Genomic DNA, 20,510 nt, shown 5'->3' on the forward strand with positions numbered 1-20,510 from the left:
TTGGCTTCTAAGAAAACCTTATTCATTAACAGATTTCTTATAGTGTATGACATTGATCTGGCTTGGTAAAATTATTGTAATATTCTCACATGGGCAGTACAGGCTTTCCAAAGTCCAGATTCTGGAAATTAAATAAGCTGTCCCCCAAATATATATCCCTATATATATATATATATATATTATAATAATACCAACATGTGGGGACAGCTAATTTGATTTCATCCCTAGTTAACTTTCTATTTGAATAGTTAATAGCTCGGCTGTCTCTTAGTGGCATGAGTTACTGTAATATTTCTCTGATTTTCCTTCAGCCTTGCATCAGGAGGGTCTCTTCAGAGTGAATGGGAATGTGCGTGCTGTGGAAACCCTGAAACAGCGGCTGGAGAGTGGAGAGGATGTAGACCTTCTCTCTGAATCTGATTCATGTACGGTGGCCAGCTTGCTCAAACGGTACCTGAGGGACCTGCCAATGGGTCTTGTAGACTCCAGAGTCCAACAGGCGCTGATACAGCACCACCAAGGTAACACAAAGTCGTTGTTACTTTTCCAACTCTGTCTTATGTGTCTCTTTGTGTTTTATATTGATCCTACCAGCTGAAGTTGATTACACGTTTAAACCATCATGTGATGCTTTTTCTGAACAACTCCAAATCCACATAGTGACATCTGACATGTATACCCCTCGCAAATGCAGGAAATATCTGGGTCATGACTGGATGATGAGCAAAGTTATCTTTAGCTGCTGAAATGTACTATGAGCACTGCAGTCATCTGCAACATGCGATATAAAGGTGCAGAGATAAGCGTGTGTTTCACTTTTTTCACAATAAATGCTCACATAAAATATACTTAAATTGAAATGTTAGAGAGATGGATCGATGAATATTGCGGATATATATATACAATTTTTTTATTGCAGAATTTCAGCTGTTATTGTTATGTCGTGTTGTTATTGTGTGTGTGTGTGTGTGTGTGTGTGTGTGTGTGTGTGTGTGTGTGTGTGTGTGTGTGTGTGTGTGTGTGTGTCTTTGTGTGTGTGTGAGTGAGTGAGTGAGTGAGGGAGTGAGGGAGTGAGGGAGTGAGACAGTATATGTGAAATAAGAGTGATGGACCTGATATATCTGGCAATAATGGAGGTCATAAAAGGTGAAGTGAGTTATTTGGCAGGTGAAGTGTCTGCTCACTCTCTACTCTCTTCCATCACAGAGTTTCAATCTGTGTAATGGGAGGAAAGCACTTTTCAGCTGCAGTATCCCTATTTCCTCACAGTTCGAAATGGTTTCTCTTCTCCCTTTTGGCTTCTAAGAAAACCTTATCCATTAACAGATGTATTAAAGTGTATGACATTGATCTGGCTAGGTACAATTATTTTAATATTCTCACATGGGCAGTAAAGGCTTTCCAAAGTCCAGATTCTGGAACGGTCTGCCCACATAACAATATCTCACATGTTGTAACAGATTACGTTACCCTTATTAGACAGTTTTTTAGTATCAGTATTAGACAGAGCTTATTTCCTGGAAATATTAGGAATGCATACATGCACACTTGCAGCTGAATGTGTATATTTTGAGCCCCGCGTACAAAGACACAACATTAACACACTGATCAGTTAGTCTGAGGTGCTCCAATCAATGTGTAGATATATTAGATAAATAAAAATAAATAAATAAATGAAGGATGATTAAATAATACATACACAGAGTACACACACATTTATTAATGAACCGAGCATGCTCAGTTCACCACTTTAGCAGGCGAAAGTTGATTACAACAAATTGATTTAACGCAGTAGTCGACCATAAAATATCATCAGAATATTAATATTAATCAAAGAATTAGTGTAGTGTCTATGTCACATCACATCATTGTCATTCTCTGCAGTCATTCGGCCCTCTGATTGGCTGGCTTTACGTTGGCGTGTCTGTTAATGTGCATTCTCTTTGTGAATAAGAACTACTTGTACTTTGCAATCAGAACTTTACTCAGCGGCAACAAGAGTTGTAATCACTCCCCCTCCCCCCGTCATGCTCTCGGACATTCTTGCTTCCATATACATGCACACACACACGTAGGCACACGCTTGTTTGCGTCACTCATTCATTTGGGATCAGAAGCCATATTCGTTTATCCAACTCTGACCTAATTATGTGTCCGGAGTAATAGCATCAACATACTTTCAGGCTTTTTGCTCTAATGCTCACGTATTTACCACAACTCCAGATTAGACATGACGAGAGCAGGTGGATGGAGCTATCACCGCCTGCTGGAGACCAGCTGGAAACCAGCTGGAAACCTATTGACTAAACCGAGGACGTGAACGTGTTTCAGTCAATGTCTGTCTGTGTTTTACGCTCACCCGCTCCACAGTAGATCAAGTTGATCATTATTTGATTCTTGGTCATTTGATTGTGCGAAGAAGAAAAAAAGACTTCAGCAGAATGTGGTCAAACTGCTGCTTCGTGCACTAGAGTGCCTCACTGCGGAAATGTTGAAACCAGAAGTTTCACTTTTTTCCGAACAGTAAACAATAGAAAATGGAGCAGGATCCCCCCCAACATTTAACCCTTTTCTGACGTCTGATTGCGTGTCTACAGAGTGCGGCGATGATGTGTCAGATATGAGAGCCCTGCTCCAGCAGCTCCCAGACATCCACCACAGGCTCCTTCGCTACCTCTGCCACTTCCTCACCCTGGTGGAGTGCAACCACGAAGAGAACCGTATGACGGCCCTCAACCTCGCCACTGTGTTCGGACCCAGTGTCTTCCAGTGAGTTTAACCTGTTTTTAGGTAGATGTGGGCAAGGTGTTCCAATAAGCATCCATGGACCAATCTCAGCATCACTCCAGCATCCTCTTTTTGCCTTGTGTCATACGCATACAGTGTATAACCAGACTATGGTCAGTGAAAATTGAAGTACCTATATATTAATAACACTTTAATTGAAGCTTCAATGACTTTCCACTTGCATTCATTTATGTTTGAGCCTTTTCGAGCTCCACCGTAAACACAACATTGACAGATTATCAATCATATGATATGTTGATACTATATCAAAATATCATAGGAATGATAATGCTTAGAATGAACATGTTAGAAAATACATGCCGATAAACACATTGAAGAGATACAGAGCTGTATGTCTGCTAGTTGGTGCTGAGCATGTGGAGTGAAGTCAGTTTATCATAGAAAGTTTATATAATATCTTATTTGATCAGAAAACTGCTGCTGCTGCTGCTGCTGCTCATGAGGTTGATGAGAGTGAAGCAGGAAAATTGTGGGCTGGAAAAAACAAAGTAATGAGCTTATTATATAGAAATACATCTGACTTATGACATGGACTTTAGTCATTTAAACATGTTTAAAGTGTTCCAGTCAGTGAACACATCATTATCCTACTCACAATACAATTTCCAATTTAATTAATTTAAATGAATGCCTGAGCCTCATATTAGTTTTAATGGTTCACATTCGATGGCACAGGAGGCAACCTGGCTGAACACAGCGATACCTATTCATCAGCATTTACAGCCATGTCCACAGGCCTAAGACATACCTGACATTCCTGAAGGTTTTGGGAAGTGTGTTGTTTTTACTGTGACCTTTACAGAACATGTTTGTTGCAGTCTTTAAATAACTTCCAGGAAAAAACAAGAGGGCTAAAGCTGAGGGAGTCAATCCCCTTTCCCCTATTTCTGTTGAGTGAGTCAGATATTAAAATAGGTCAGAGTAGTAGGATGGGTAGAATGATTAACATCTTAAAACATGCAATACATATTGAGTGAGATAGTGAACCAGTCAAGTCTCACCCACAGACATTGAAGATGTAAAAAAAAAATGCCCATAAAAAAATAAGCGTTCTTTTTTTACTCCCATTTTCAGAATGGGAGAATATTTTAGACTTCACATTGCAGGCAATATTAGGGGAACAACTATCTGGATTAATCAAGAACAAACTAGCATATGTATTCTTAAACATACAAATGAGTCTGAAAGTATGAACAGAAAAATAGAATACATATTGAGAAGACGTCTCTGTATATAGTGTTTGCCCAGCAGGTGGTGCTCTAAGATATTTAAGATAAGATGACACTAAAAGTTTGCTCGTGATGCTTACTTGACATTAAGTTGCCTCATAAATGGCATTAAATAATCCTTAAATCCATTAATTCACTTCTTAACATTTCGTCAGTCACCTGTATTTAAACTAATGCATCAGATATTTGACATGTGTATAATAAACTGCTCCATGGTGTCATTATGTTTTCAACTGTTACTAAGATGTTCATAAATAAATGATGCATCAGTCGCATCATATGCAGCTGCTGAACTAAGTACTTCTGTTTTCACTGGTCTATTTATGACGGTCTTACCGGGCAGCGAGTTTCAAACCATACTCATACATTTTGACCGTCAGCTTCTGTTTTCCAAACTGGTGACTAGTGGGAATCTTCCAGTAACAAAGTGGGGTGTTCTGGCCAGTGAGCCGAGCATCGTAGAAGAGCGAACCTCATTGGCTACTTCTTCATACTGTACACGCTGTTCTGTTCATCAGAGTACTTGTGTGTGTGTGTGTGTGTGTGTGTGTGTGTGTGTGTGTGTGTGTGTGTGTGTGTGTGTGTGTGTGTGTGTGTGTGTGTGTGTGTGTGTGTGTGTGTGTGTGTGTGTGTGTGTGTAAGTTATATAATTAGGCCGACTGACGAGTGTTTTTCTCAAACAGCTGTTCAGTAGCATCACACATCATATTCACCAGGACGGCTGAATTATTCTTCGTTAAACGAGCTGAAGAATAACTTTTAATTTTAGTATCAAAATCACCGTTTAATTTGTTCAATGCCCCCCCAATCAAAGCATTTATTTCCTATTATGTACTGCTGCTGCCATGTTTAAAGAATGTAATCAAATCTCATCTGTCTGATTTGATTTACATTTTTCGTTTTCTTCTCCCTCTCTTCCAGCGTGGCCCCTGGATATGAAGCCATGAAGGACCAAAATATCTGTAACAAGATAATGTTCAAGTTCATCCAGAACTACAGCAATATATTCCAGATCGCCAGAAACGCAGAAGGCTGCACAGAAGAACGGCCAACCCCAATTATTGTCAAGGTGTTGTGAACACGCAGGGACACCAGATGCTTATGTTTATATGAAATAGATCTGTGATGGTGGTCAGTCCAATGCACTTTCAACAGTATGAGGACCGTGACCTCCCCCTCGGCCCATCCACCCAGAAGCGTAATAGTTTATAAATATAGAACAGGACGACATAATGTCAAGTTAAATTGATCTTATATCACAGCCTCGCAGGATCGGCTCCTCCTCGGGAGGCTGGTTTGAGTCTCTGCTTGTTGATTTATATTTGCTGCTACGATGGCGGACGTCTTCATTGATCCGTTTTTCCTGGCGGCATCTTGCTGCTGATTTAAGTCAAGCAGATTCTGGTTTTATTTTTTGTTTCATCTAATCAGAACTTAATCGTTAAATGTTAAAATTCCACATCCCTAAACTTGGAGACACATGGTTTGTCCTGGACAGTGACTCTTCACACAATAAATACAATTAGAGTGGGAAAGTAATGCAACTTGAATTCATGTAATCATGTATTCTTGTTTTCTATTATAGTCAAACTTATATATTACGCAGAGTGACCTCCATGCGAACATAAAGAAAACAAGCAAAGTCAACAAAGAAAGGGCAGATAATGAAAGTTGTGTGCTTATTGTCACTGACCATCTCAGCTAGTGTGGCATACTTGATTTCTTTAGAATAAAACGAAAGTTTGTTCCAATTACAGGTGAGATTACAGGAATATGTACTGCTCCAAATGCTGCAGCATGAATATCTTTTCAAATATCATATTTGAAAAGATATTGCATTGTCTTTTTACAGCAAAATGTTGGCGCTTTTTGGAAAGAAATCCTTACTTCTAATATCCTGTCTATGGCAAACGTCTTGATCGTTGATTGATGACTTTTATTGGCATGCAACGTGACGTGGGCCAGCCAGCTTTAGGTGTCTGTGTCTTTGGCCTCTCTCGGGGTACCTCTCCTCAGCCACATGAGACCCTGCTGACCAGCGGGAAAGCCTTCAGTCAGAATGAGATGGTCTTACACGCACACATAAACACTAAACACATATGCACAGGCACGCAGGGCCTACTGAGGCCCCTCGGCCAATGACGTTCCTTCGCAGCACGCGCGTTGCCTTTTCACCCAGTCACAAAATACTGATGAGCCGGAGGTGTGTATGCAGGTGTTTATGTGTGATGTGTGCGGATCGAATCGTCAACCTGTGAAAGTCTATTCTGAACCTTGTTGTTAAGGCTCAAAGCAGAAAAGCAAAAGTAAAACGCACATACCTGGGAGTTTTATGAAATGACTCCCTGAAGACACAATAACAAGTGAAGAATGCATGTCCTCTATTAAACATGACCTGTTGCTAACGTATTGTCCAGTAGGATGTGTATTACAAGTGTGACCCTCCTCTGTTGACCTCTTTCTGGGCCCAGGAGGTGGATGTGACGGATGCCGACACCAAGAAGTCAATCAGCCACCTCCGCGCAAACCCACCGACACCAATTCCCAGAACGAAGGTGTGTGATCGGCTTCACAGCAACCTGCATGTGTGCGTCTTTGTTTATACGTTTGTGCTCCTCGGTGTCACTGATATGGAAGTCTTTATCTGTCTGCTGTGAAATGCAGTGTTGATGTTGATGCGTGACTTTCCCAGATCAAACTTGCATGACCCCTGCAAATTCCCTGACACCGTCTCTTTTGACACCCGCCATGTGATCTGTGTGACGTGATTAATGTAGCATGGCCGTTTTTTTTAAAAGTGGTTCTCCAGCACAAAAAAAGCCTTTCTGCGTGCGTCTGTTTAGGTTGTGAGCTTTAAAGATGTTATCAGAGTCAGCTGACCTGTGCATACGGCCTACAATGGTAATCAGGTCAGTCGGTGTGTATTTAAAATTACACAACTGAGATTACTGATAGGTTATCATTTCTTCTCAGGATAGGAGTCTTTAGACATCACCTGCACTGCAGGAGTATTGGTATTTTATTTTGTGGGGCATTTACTGTATGTCGCATGTCAGCTTTTATGAAAACATAAAGCGAAAAGTAAATATGTAACAAAATAATTGCCTTAGGTAATTGATTATCATTACATTCCCGTCAAAGAAATTCATTGGAATTATCTTGCATCATTTGTCCAGGATTGTTTTTTGTGCTATCAGCTGTTTTAGTAAATGTATTCTTGCATATTTAACTGTTTATGTACTGCACTTTAAATCTTAATCTCTTTATTTCTCTTTATTTTCTTCCGATACATGTTACAAGAGAGAAGAAAAAGAAACACCACAACATACAGACCTTCTGAACAAATCCTCCACTAACGTTCCTCAGGCGAGGCAGAGGAAAAAGAAGGTACAGAGAATAACAGTTGTGGTCTGTGATGAACTGTTCTTGTTGAAGAGGTTTGGCCTCGTGGTTTACTATAGTTTATTTGGTCACACTTTCCAATCCATACTTCCTGCTTTCCTATCTGCTGCATTGCCTTGGTGCTGATTAGCCTCAGGTCATGTCTCAGACAGCCGCTGCTGCATGTGGCCTCGCTGCTCGGTCACATGATGGGATTTGATAACACCAATCAGCTGTAGAAAAGAAGAAAAACACACACACTTATTTGCAGCGAGAGACCAAAGTGGGCTCTGGTATGCCATTCCAACTGTGTTGTAGTATTGTTACAGATGCAGCCGCCCACAAAAGTTGCATTTGGTCATGAATTTTATTATAACTTAAGGCGTAGAAATGTCCTGTTTGTGTACATGAAGTAGTATTTATTTTATCAATATGTGTTCACATTCATATTTGTATATGTGATCAAATGAGAGGTTGGCTTCAGTTTAACAACAAAGACGGGCTCGCTGTGGTTGTTGTTTTTATTCGGTTTTTAACAAAGCTCTGATACCGTACCGTTTATATGTGATACAGATATCAAGACGAGTGTCACTGTCGAGATAAAAGAAAAGGCAGCAAGCATAAGCTCAGAAGGGTAAAACAATCTGCTGATGAAGGATGTTTTTAATGAAAAGTCTTTGACATCAGAATATTCAAAGTATTTAAAAAGCACTCAACCTTACCTTGAGAAGGTGATCAGTAACAAGTACAGTAAAAAGGAAACTGAATCCACAACAGTATAGACTGTTCTCAAAGGACAGACAATGTGATTTATGCCTCTAAGAAGTATCACCACTGAAACATCAACATTACGTTCTCATATGAGTGCAACACAGTGCTTAATCTAGTAACATACACATAGTGTCCACAAGCGAAAAGGTAAAAATAATGAATAGTTAACAGTCAGCCCAACAGTAATTTAATTCAGTAGTTACTTAAAGTAATTATCTTGAATATTTCAATTTGAATAAATAAAAATAAGGATTAATTGTATTTTTTATAGTGCTTTAAAATGTACTCAAAGGCACTTCACATGGTAAAAACAGAAAGAATAGAAGCAATGACAATGTAAACAAGAGAGATAACAGATAACAGTGAGAAACAAAACACAAACATACTGAACCAGCATCGCAGGTTAAAAGCAGATTTAAATCAATGAGTTTTAAGGGCAGTTTTGAAAGTGGCTAGGACGGAGAATATCTGAGGTGATAAGGAAGAGAGTGCCAGAGGGAGGGGACAGCAATGGAGAAGGCCGTGTCCCCCCCAGGTCCGATGCTTGGACAGAGTAAGAGGCCTAAGGAGGTTGGCGTCTGCAGATCTGAGGTGGGAGCGTGTCGCTCGCCTCCTCTTGCATCATTTTATGGGGTGTGAATGGGTGAACAATGACATTAAACATAACATTAAAGCTCTTTGAGTGATCAGGTAACTAGAACAGCGCTGTAAAAGTACAAGTCCATCTCCCATTTACGAAAGTTACAGTGAAAAGTCTTGACAGGATCAACACTCACACCTCCCCGCCAGAGCTACAGCATGTTCGATCCTGTGGCACTGCAAGACTAAAGGGAAATAAGTCAGTATTTATCAGCCTCAGGCCAACAAACAAACACCCCCACACACACACACACACACACACACACACACACACTTCAGTTCAAGAGCCCTAAGCATGCCTGTTGTAAGTGTTTGATTTATGATGGGAGTTTGTGTTTTATTGTCCACATAGAGACGTTTATATTCATAGATGAGCTTTGGACTCCAAAAGGGGCAAAGTTATTACTGGCAGAGTATTTATAATACCTTGTTGTTGAATAAATACAGCATCGAAAGAAAGCCTACTGTTGTTATGGTACGACCAAAAAACATTTGAATACCTTCTCAAAACGTCAGCAATTTTTGCCCCGCTTTAAGCAAAACGGCATATAAGCAACCACCACCGTGAAACATCTGGTGAAAAGAGGTTGTGTTTGTGTTGGTGGACGTGCAAGCAAGAACAAGTACGGATTATCTTGCAAAAGCATTTTTTTAACTCGACATCTGAGATGAGCTGTCAACAGTGTCAGTTAGTTAACAACAGTGTGTGTTGTTTTAAGGTAACTGCAGTGCAACTGCATTTCATTGTATCAGAGAAAGTACAGTTTTAATCATTGAATATTTGTATCTGGCTTTCTTTGCAATCTTTCGAGATGTTAGGTAAACACTTTCAAGTTATTAGTAAATCTATAGTTTAGGAACCAGACGTATCGTCATTTTGGTCTGTCGGGCTTCTTTGCCATCTGGCCTATTCAGCTGCCACTTGTTGCACGGTCTCAGCTCTTGTTTATGGATCGCAAGAAATTGAGAACCATGAATGGAGGCAGCATGACGGGTCAGTAGTTATCACTATAGAAACCGACCTGCAGTTTGATTTTTAGCTTTGTCTATTTGGAGTTTCTGTGACTGTCTGAAATCATTCACTGTGTAGAATACATTCAGAAATGTACATTAAGTCTTTTGAAAGGCGTCTCATGAGAAATATCATATCCCTTATAATGGGTTTACATCATCTACTTTCTACCTCACCTGAACAACATAGACCAACCAAGATGAGATCACCATCTCTCTAACACTGTGGAGGTTCATTATCACATCTTTATGATTAAGAATTGTCCATAGTGTCTCCATGATGTCTTCCCTACAAAATAATAAGCTCATGTCCACATTTGTTTTCCACCTTTTTCTCTCCTTGGGTTAATTTAGGGTTAATTTATTGTCATTTCACTACATAGGGTTGCACAAACAAATGCAAGTTGTGGTGGCGTACAGGGGATGACTTGAGGAGACTCTCAGCCAGAGCAAAGAGCTGTGCTCCTGTGGTACGAGACGAGCAGCAACAGCAGCTTCTTCTTTGTCTGTGGTTTTCAGTGAATGTCAAATTTAGCTAAATCAATTACAAAGCTCTGAGGGGAAAAATCTAGACCTGGTCTCGCTAAAGAAGCTTGTGGTGCTAATTGTGTTGCCAAAGATTCACTCATTAAATGCACCAATGACTAAATGGAGGCAGCGTCCATAGATTTGACAACAACCCATTATGTTCAACCCCGAATGGAAATGTTCTGCTGATAATTGGTGCAAAGGGGAAAAAGCAGGCCTTCTAATTCAACCGACAGGCGTTTGTCAATAAAGCCGAGCCTCTTTCAGCTGTTGGGTGTTTTTGACCATTAGCAATACTTAAGCTTCGGACGTCAGACCCATTTTATACGCCTTTTACCATAGTCAGCTATTTGGCCTCAGTGTTTGTCAGCAGCTGTAGGAGTCCCCTCTCTCTAGATATACAAGAGAAAGCTCTCGGACACATCCTTTAATACTCCTCTTAGACTTCCTTGGTTGGAACTCAGTAAAAATGCAGAAAAGTACCCACAGTGTGGCTGTAATTCGGTTACGGTTCTTCACCTACACTGCAGTTGGCGGCTCACGCTGTTTATACCCACTCAGGGTCAGCACGGTAAGACAAACATCTGTCTCACCATCCAGATTAACCTCTTTTTTTATACCTCTTTCACCTTTGTGGTTCTTTTATTGCTCTCTGCTTCACCTCAGAAGATTCTCAAATGTATGTTTTATAGTAACCTGAGCAACGGTTGAAAGCTGCAGTGTGTTTCTGTGTGTGTGTGCGGTTGTATGAGCTTGATGCTGCAGACATGTTCCGATTGTAGACGTATCATTTCCCTCACAAGACTCACCTCTTGGCATACCTCTCTCCCTCTCTCTCTCTCTGTAAAATAGGTGAGGAAAGGGACAAGCGACCGCATGACTGTAGTCATCCCTGACCCGAGCTGCTCTCCTGGGTCGCCCCATGCAAGGTCCCTCTCCATACCAATTATTTTACCACTGACCTCAGTGCTTAGAAGCCACACTCCAGAGCCAATGGAGACAGCTCGCCAAGAAACCCCAGACACTGCCTCGCCACTCAACCACTCCTCAGGCGACATGGAGGCCATCAGCAGGTCAGTGAGTCCGGTCAAAGAGCATGCACCTGTGTCAAGATCACAATATCGCTGGCAAGTTGCAGAATATTGAGCTAATAATAGTTTGGGTTTTAAAAATAGGGCTTCGAGCTGTTCTCATGATAGATGTTCATAAATATACACAGAGAAACTAACATTTGTATGCAGCATATTGCAAATTGCGTTACTGGAAATTAAATACGATGAAGGGTCAGACGTTAATATATTTTATTTTTTTAATGCTTGATGTGAACTTTAAACAGAATTCACTTCGTCTGTGAAATCCAGTCAGTTTCTCCTGCAGTTTTAAGATTTTCTAACGAGGATCACAGTCTTATATATATAAGCGTGATCCTTTATGACAGCTGTAAAATAAAAGCTTACGGTGATATAACACAAAATAAAACTTCACTGCAACGTACATAAGATCAAACTATTAAACAACGTCTTTTTCTGTCTTGTAATGTCCGATTCCAATGTGGAAAACTAGGGAGTGGTAAAAAGGTTATGACTACTGTTTGCATAGGTGATGTGCAATGAGTTGAGTGTGAGGATGAAGAGTCTTGACAGCGATGGGGGATCTAAAGCCCCATCCACGTGGCAATGTGCCTTTGGCATGCAAACAAGCCTATTATAAGAAGCTGAAACTGGAACCACTCGGTGTTGAGTGTCCCCAGCCCTGGAATAGCAAGGCTACAGTTGTGTCTGTTGTTGGGGCTCTTGACCAGGGGTTCTAAACTAGCATTGACCTGGGCTGGAAATCTACTGTTTAAAGCCTCTTCTCACACACACTCCGAATTCAGTTTATCTACAGTGTATGTTTTCAGTTGAGTGACTTTGTTTCCTTAATTTTAAATATCGACATTGTGGACATTGAGTGTAACCGCTTTACTGCTAATATTGCATAAATCAAAATGTGTCTCAGTGGAAGAAACTACAACATATAATAAGCGAGAAGATGTTGAAGCTCTAGGATGAGAGATGATGAAGCTGTTTTGGCTTCACTACGGCTTGGCGGACACCCCCCTGACCTTTAGTATAACATTAATCAGAGTTTAACAGGGTGTCAGCACCAGATCCATTCACACATCACATACAAGTGCACAGCGCCCTGCTTTACAAATTAAAAAAATTTTCAACATATACATTTCTTAATATATATAATTTTATTTAAAATAATATTAAATATAAATGTTTAAAAAGATGTTTTCAAATATAAAATAGAATTTGTATATCGCAGTTTGTGGAATGCATTTTCTTTTTATCTTAGAATATGAGGTACTTTTTTCTTCTATTGGTGTAATCATTAAAACAAATAATTCAAGTAGCATTCTAAAGATGAACAGGTTAACATTAACTATCAAATATCATTCAAAGTCAACCATACATGTTGTCTCTCTATCCTCAAGATAATTAACCTACAATGTGTTCATTCAACAAGGACAACCAACCAAAGACATCCCATCTTATTATTGGTTTAGTTTGCAGGGACACTGCTCACCAATCAACAGCTAAACTGTAAATGTGCCAGAGTTAGCCAGAGAGGCTAAATTTCATCCCTGGCCAGGTTGGACTTATTGGAACAGATGTCGCTGTTTACTTGAAGTGGCAAATAAAATACTTGTAAGGTGGCAACAGCTTTCCGCACCATGTCGGGATGCCAGTAAATCTCCTGGTGGATTTCCCCTCCAGACTCTGAGATCCTTCGAGTCAGTTTGCATTGGGTGACTTATGTTCAGACAGTGTGATAGGTTTCTGGCAACACATTGACTCCTGCAACTTTCAGAGTCTAAAATTAGTTCACCATCTTTCATGTAAAACTACTTTTGATACTCACCGATAGTTTTTCACAAACTTGAGGCTCTGGATCTTTCAAATGTTCAAACACAAAGAAAGCATTTGTAAGGAGAACTTTTTTATTTTTTATTTTTTTTAAAGTTTAATTTATAGGTAGCTGTGATTTTGACACATAAAGCCAGAACAAATATATAATAATTTTTCATAAGTCGATTCGTCTGTGTTTTTCAAATCTCTTGCTGCTCTCATGTCTACTTGTCAGCTTGCTCTCACTTTCCATAGGTATGTGTCAGACAGGTCTGTGTCAGCACAGTGCAGCACAAGCAACCCACAGACACCTGGGCCACGACAGAATTAAACTTATCCAGAATGTCTAAATGAAAACGAAATTACATATTGTATTAAAATATTGTAATTATATTGAAGCAATTTTAATATATCTAATGACGTGTGTATTCAATTTCATAATGCACCCTTCTAGGAACGTCTCCGTTCCTGAGTCCCTCAGCTCACTCAAAGCAGCGTTTAAAGAGCTTAATATCAGTAGCTCCACTATTAAATCTTCTCATGCATCCATGTGTTGACCGCTGGGCTGTCAACATGTGCCACTTTGCTTTCCCGTTGTCAAATACATAAATCCAGAAATTGTATGTGCCGCAATGCTCAAACCTGCCCCTGAAATATGACACCGGCCTCATTCACCACACAGGTCACATGAGCCAACATAGCAGCGTCATGTGAACTTTTTCCGCTCTCAGCGTTGCGTAGTTGCTCGTAGGGGATGCATGCTGGCTTTTGTGTGGCGTTGCCATGGTTCACGAAATCTTGTGATGTAACCATGAGGTTTCTTAGAAGCCCATTGGAAAAAGGTTGGAGTGAGGAACGTTGCAGTGTGGTGTGAAAGCGGGTTCCCTGTGGGTAGAACAGCATTGTTGGCCGCCCATCCATCAGCCCGAAAGCCTGACAGCACGTATTTACAAGCAGGTAGCTGCTGGCTGGATCTAACTGGTTTTCCTAGCACCTTTGATGTTAGTGCCTTTTTTCCAAATCTCATACACGACATTGACCCCTCATCATACCAACATTTTTGGTCTATAAAGAGTCTCAGTTAACTAGGTCACAGGATATCTAGAATTACTGATTCAAAGCCAACCAAGCGCGATAACAGGTGCTCTAAACTCAGTCAAAATCATCCCTGTATTAATACTAATGACTATTATTACTCGATTAGTAGCATATATTTTATCTGCAACAATTTTGATCATGGTTTAACTAAAGTTTAAAGCCTTAAAATACCAAACATGTACTGGTTCTAGCTTTTCAAATGTGAAAAGACAGAAAGAATTTACTTACAACACAATTTGTTCGTATTAGTATTATTGTTAAATACAAATATTTGTAATTCTTTTTTTAATCTTTACGCACTGGTGATGAGACCGTGTTCATGCATGACTACAACTTCAGCTCTTTTGGTATAACACGTCAATGCTTTTAACGTCAATAAGGTGCAGCAAAGGTAATGCTCATGATAAAGAAACTTGACATAAAACAAGATGCATATGAGAGCTGATCATATTTCATCTGTAGATGGTTACATCCGCTTGCAGCCTCAGTCTAAAACCTGAAACGTGGGGCTCTGTGTTGCTCTTATGCCTTTTTCTCTAATACAGTGAGCATATACCAAGCGTAGCTTAGCGAGGCTTATCCAACAAATACTTTAGGTCTTGACCACCACGCAGTTTGGGCTCTTTGGTATTCTAAGAATGTGCAGCACCCGTCTAAAAGCTGTTGGTTTGAGGGTCCTGTAGGTACCAGAGACTGAACCGAGGAGCTGAGACACAAGGGAGCTCTTTCTGTACAGGTCCCAGATCCTCATTGACTCTTTATTATTCAATACAGTAAATGGCAAAGAAATGTACCACGCTATTTGCCACTTTTTGTTTTGCACCACCAGCTCCGACAATAGCTCCAACTGACATTTTTGGTATTGCAAAGATAGTGTACAAATTGATTATCAAACAACTAATCACAATTGTAATTGGCCGCATCGGTTCTAAGACATCGTGATGGCAGCTTCAAGGTACAAATATTGTTCACTTAAGAGATTGATTAATAACCTTATTAGACTTCAGCAGATGTTGTTGGGTGTTGGTAAGGCAGGGCTAAGGAGAGGGACACAAATTGCTGGAGGATTACTCGAGGGTCTAGCTTCTGCTAAGTGAGACTACCTTTGTCTTCACGTTTTTTTTATTGTTGAGAACGACCAACTTGTCATTGGTAGTTTTCCGTTGACCCCAGAGGGATCAGGCCTTTTTCCGGACGCCTCTACAAAGCTTTTCATTATCCCCTCAGTACGGTAGTGGGTAAGCAGGATTTCCGCTTTTGCAATTCACGGCGGCAGTGACTGCACATATTATTTTAATTCGCTTGACAGACTGTGTAACACCAGTTAAGAACATGGGTGTGGGGAGAAAAAACATTAACCTCTAAGTCTCTAAAAGAGTGTAGAGGTGTTTGCCATGAACCATGCTTGCCCCTAAAACAAGGCTGGAGGAACATATAACACATGTACGATTCCTGCACATTGTATCAATTGAGAAGTCTTTTGAAGTTCAACGAACTTTGGCCTATCTTGATTCCTGTCTGACTTGAAACCTAAATCCCTTGTTTTTAACTTGTTGAGGTGTGCCGGAATGGCCAAAGTGGTTCCCCCTCCCCTCGGCATGCCGGCCTCCCCCTTACACTTAGCCACATGACGGCACGTCACGTACAAAAACACACCCGAGAACCAAACATTCAAGGAATGGTTCACTCAATAACAATCTTTATTCTTTTTTTAAGAACATCGGAGACTCAACATGTTCTCAAACTATTGTTTACTGGCACAATAGGCAGGGTTATCTCATTATTTCAATTGTTTCAATGTTATCATGTCTACTTTCTGTCACTCTTTAAGACTAAACCAACGCAACAGCATATTCTTGCTGCTTTATTGTATACCAGCAATATTGTATGACCGCTACGTTTAGCTTCTGCTGAAATGTATATAGTATAAAGTACAAAAAAAGTATCATTGGAGAAAGGACAACAACAACAAATCCTATTTATTTTAGCTATTTATTACTGTTAGTAATTGCATTTAGATGGTTGCATACAAACCACTTGACAATTAATAATTATAGCTTCAGTTTATAAGCCTTTTTTTATTAATTTTTTATCTAAATATAATGTTTTGGAATTTATCTTTTTTGTTTTGTTCTTTAAAATGTCTGAAAGATGCCCATGCCAATTTTCAACAGCCCAACATGATGCCGCCACCAGGTTACAATTCTATTATCACAATGAGATGGTGGAACAGCTGTTATTTTGGCATTTGATTAAAATAGGACTATATATTATATAATACTTAAATCATATGTAAAAACAGCTTTCAATGGAGCTCTATTGATGTTTTTAGGCACATTGTCAGTCACTGTCATTCTGTCGTTCACGAATGGTAAATACTCGGCTGACCAGTTCAACCTGTTGTTCCGGGTTTGGCAACTTTTTTTTTGGCAAATTTCATTTTGTAGCATATTTGTTAATCAAATTTCATATTCACGTGTTTGCTTGTCATATGAACAAGTTGATGAATAGTCACATTGGTGTGTCTTACAGAAGAAACAGGCCTTTTTTCAAGTCATTTTGACTGAAAACCACAGGTGTTACTAATAACACTAACGATGTTGTATTCCCGCATCCCAGTAAACCATTGCAGCCATCATTATTCGTGTGGATTTACACCTGTGCTTCCCTTTTGCGACATGTCAAAGAATCGCCTTTAACTGTGGAGATTCACATCTAATTAGCATGAAAGCTTAAGACAGCTTGAAGTGTTGAAAACTCACATGTGGTTAAATTGCTAATTTAGCCACAAAGTTTTATTGCATGGATTTAACAGTAAATAAATGTGTCTTAAAAAAAGACAGTTATTTTCTGTATGTGTACCACGGTCTCAGTTCAGGTTTGGTTGCAGTGTTTTTCTTCCTGCTTTGACTTTGGAGAAGATAATAGCGTATTCAGCTCTGCTTAGGCAAACAAGACAAGGTGATTGTGAAATGTCCATCCTCTAAGTGCCAGGATCTGAAAATGTTAAGCAACCTCAACAGTGCTAACGCTGATTTCCTCTTATCGTTGCATAATTTCATCATGTGTCGCTGGCATCTATCCAGCGGCACAACCAGCCTATATTTTAAAGCAGCACCCATATCTCTCTCGGTTCATAATAATTACCAGATTCAAGCTCCACAAAGGCTGCTGCACTGCATGGCTATTGTTCTGCAGACAAAAGACAGTTTTATGCCCCTGTTTTCAGCCCCAGGGAGATGAAGGGGAGGGTGCTTCATGTTTTTATGTCATGGCACTTGGTAGCCACATCCTGCAAGCTAATCAGTTATGTGCTTTTGATTTTATATTTCAGCTCCCAAGAAGAAGATAGACCAATATCTCCTTTCTACTTGAGGTAGGCCTTCTTGCACTGTGTTAGAAAGCTGACACCTATGGGTGCAGACACAGAATTACTTTATGGTTTAAGATCATTGAACAGAATAATATATTAAGCTCAATCGATTTGTCAAATATTTAGATGATTGTTTTAATAATTTTTAAAACAGTAAAAGATTGCCAAATATTTTCGAGTTAAAGGCTCTCAAATGAGAGGATTTTTTGCAATTCTTTGGATCATTATGAACAGAATATATTTGGGTTTTGCGATGGAATTTTTTCAGTGTTTTCTGCCATTTTTGCAGACTACTGACTAAATAGAGGGATAATTCCTAATTAATTAATAATGAAAATAATGTTATTTGCAGCCTCACTTTCTGACGAAAATATTTCTGATATTTTAATATAGTTTCTTGTCTTAATATTTTTCATGAGTACCAAAGTGACAAATGAATACATCATAAGTGAATGAAATGACAATACATGTTTATTTGGTATAAATGTCAGGGAATCCCCAAAATGATTGAAATTAATCCTCAGGGGGTCATAAATGGCTTTAAAGTTTTATGATGATCAATCCAGTAGTACATGTGATATTTCACAAAAAAACTGAAATGTCAACCCCACGGTGTCACGAGAGCAAAAGCTAGGGCATCTATACGTATATAGGCTATATTCTCCTGGGACCATGAACCTCTGTACGAAATCCAATAATTGTTGGGATATTTAACATTGGACCGAGGTGGTGAATTCACTGATAGACATTGCCGTCCATAGAACTGCGCTGACAGCAATTATTTGTCTCAGCCTCTCGAATATGATGCATGTATGTCATTGTAAACGTAATAGCGGTGAGCTTGGAACTGTTTGTTGGGCAAAATAGACTCTTGGAAGATGTTGTCTTTGGCTCTTTTATACCGTAAACTAAAAGGTCAATCAATTGTATGGATAAATTGCTAATGAAGTCATTTATTGCAGCACTGGTCTGTTTCATCTCTAAATGACTAAGACGAATGTTTGGGATACTTTCCCTCTCTCTGTCTCTCTCACGTTGATTGATGACGAACTCCATGGCCCGCTTGCACTTTGTCACATACACAGACTTTCTCTCTCTCTCTGCTGGAGTATACTTGCATTCTTGCAAATACAAACACTCTCAGGCGGCCACATATGAGCTCAACCTCGGCCCAATCAAAATGCATCATTATTTTCTTTTGTGTGTTGACAAAACACTCTGAAGGTCCTGGCTGGTGTCTGACTGTGAGGTAATACTGGATTACCTGAATGGACGCTACTGGTACACAGTGTGGGGGATTTAACTGCTATAAGCTTCTGCTTTAGAGGCTTTGGAGTTGTTTCCTCCTTGCTTTTTATACCTCCCACTTGACTTTAAAACCCTAACACAAACACACACCTACGGAAACATATTATTTTGTTCTTACTATTATTTTTAGAGCAATTTTGTGAGTTAGAAGGTCCTGAATGAAGCAATTATACGAAACAAACTTTAAGCTCTCCTAAAACAAAGACTTGCACTGCTGGCTTTTTAAAATCACACTCTGCAAAATGAAAATAACACAGTTCAACTTTCAGGCCTATCATTTCATTACAGACGTGCCTTAAGAGCTCAGCAAACCTTACTGACACCATCAAACTGAAAACTAAAAAATGCTGCTGACTGGTAAAATATCACTAATTCTACAATCACATTTTGTATCTGTCAAAGAAAATTAACTGATCCATTTTACTTTTTGGGAAATATTTTTTAAATCTTCTATTATCTGTTTTTCTGCCAAAAATGTGATCAAAAGATAGATACCATTGTTCAATATAGATGTGCTGCAAGGAGAAGCGTAGCTCATATTAATTTAGCATAAAGGCTGGAGAAAGGGGGAAAGAGTGAGCCCCGCTGTGTCCGTAGGACAAAACCATTTCTGGTTTTATGGTCTGTTATGTGCCAGACTTTAGCCAGATGCAGATTGCAAACAGGATTTCACGATTTTTGTGTGGCTGCCAAACTTTTAGAAATAAGGAATTAAAGAAATTCTGCAATTTTCAAAGCTTCTAAAAATGGTAAAAGATCTCAGAGCTTAAAACGAGGTAGCATTCAAGCATTTAGTGTCTCTGCACATCGTCGGTCAGGATTTGTAGCTCGCGGCCTGAACATTTGACTTTTTCCTCCCTACGTTGTTCTGCCTGCTGTTACTGGGGCAACGGCAACATTTCTACTTTGCCACATGGATAATGAAATCAGAGGCAAAAAAAGAACATGACCAGACAAATGTTATGCTTCCAAACAACATATTTACTGTCATATTTATTTATGTCATGTTATTCAATTCAATTCAGTTTATTTTGTTTAGCCCAATATCACAAAGTACAAATTTGCCTCAAAGGGCTTTACCATCTGAACACATACGACATCCCTGTCCCAGAAACTCACATCGGATCAGGAACAACTCCCAAGAAATAGAAAAAACCCTTTCACGGGGGAAAAAAAGGGAAGAAACCTTCAAGAGAGCAACAGAGGAGGATCCCTCTCCAGGATGGACAAAAGCAATATATGTCATGTGTACAGAAGGAATCATTACAGAGTAACAACACATTCAATGAGTATGACAGAGTGTATGAATAGTTGGTAGTCGGCATGGACCATGATCCAGACCTCCACGATCCATCAGGCAGATGGAGGTGAAGAGGAGGAGTGGGCAGGGCACATCAGCAGGGCCATGGCATCAGATTTTAGCTAAAGATACAAATGTGTGAAACCACTCTAATATGAGACGTTATA

At 39.6% G+C, this 20,510-nt stretch overlaps 1 protein-coding gene across 4 annotated transcripts in view; it reads left to right on the forward strand.

Annotated features, from left to right (window-relative positions):
• The window catches only part of fam13a (family with sequence similarity 13 member A), a 47,981-nt gene that overhangs the window by 4,703 nt on the left and 22,768 nt on the right, over nt 1-20,510 (forward strand). For 2 of the 4 annotated variants that reach the window (XM_056408221.1, XM_056408222.1), the window contains exons 3-9: nt 312-521; nt 2,598-2,769; nt 4,959-5,106; nt 6,509-6,592; nt 7,338-7,424; nt 11,220-11,440; nt 17,697-17,738. In XM_056408221.1, the coding sequence (XP_056264196.1) occupies nt 312-521; nt 2,598-2,769; nt 4,959-5,106; nt 6,509-6,592; nt 7,338-7,424; nt 11,220-11,440; nt 17,697-17,738 (964 nt within the window). The remainder of the gene's footprint in view (nt 1-311; nt 522-2,597; nt 2,770-4,958; nt 5,107-6,508; nt 6,593-7,337; nt 7,425-11,219; nt 11,441-17,696; nt 17,739-20,510) is intronic. The other 2 variants (XM_056408223.1, XM_056408224.1) reach the window with 1 other exon arrangement.

Source organism: Pseudoliparis swirei, chromosome 24, assembly GCF_029220125.1.
Source record: "Pseudoliparis swirei isolate HS2019 ecotype Mariana Trench chromosome 24, NWPU_hadal_v1, whole genome shotgun sequence".
Taxonomy (NCBI): domain Eukaryota; kingdom Metazoa; phylum Chordata; class Actinopteri; order Perciformes; family Liparidae; genus Pseudoliparis; species Pseudoliparis swirei.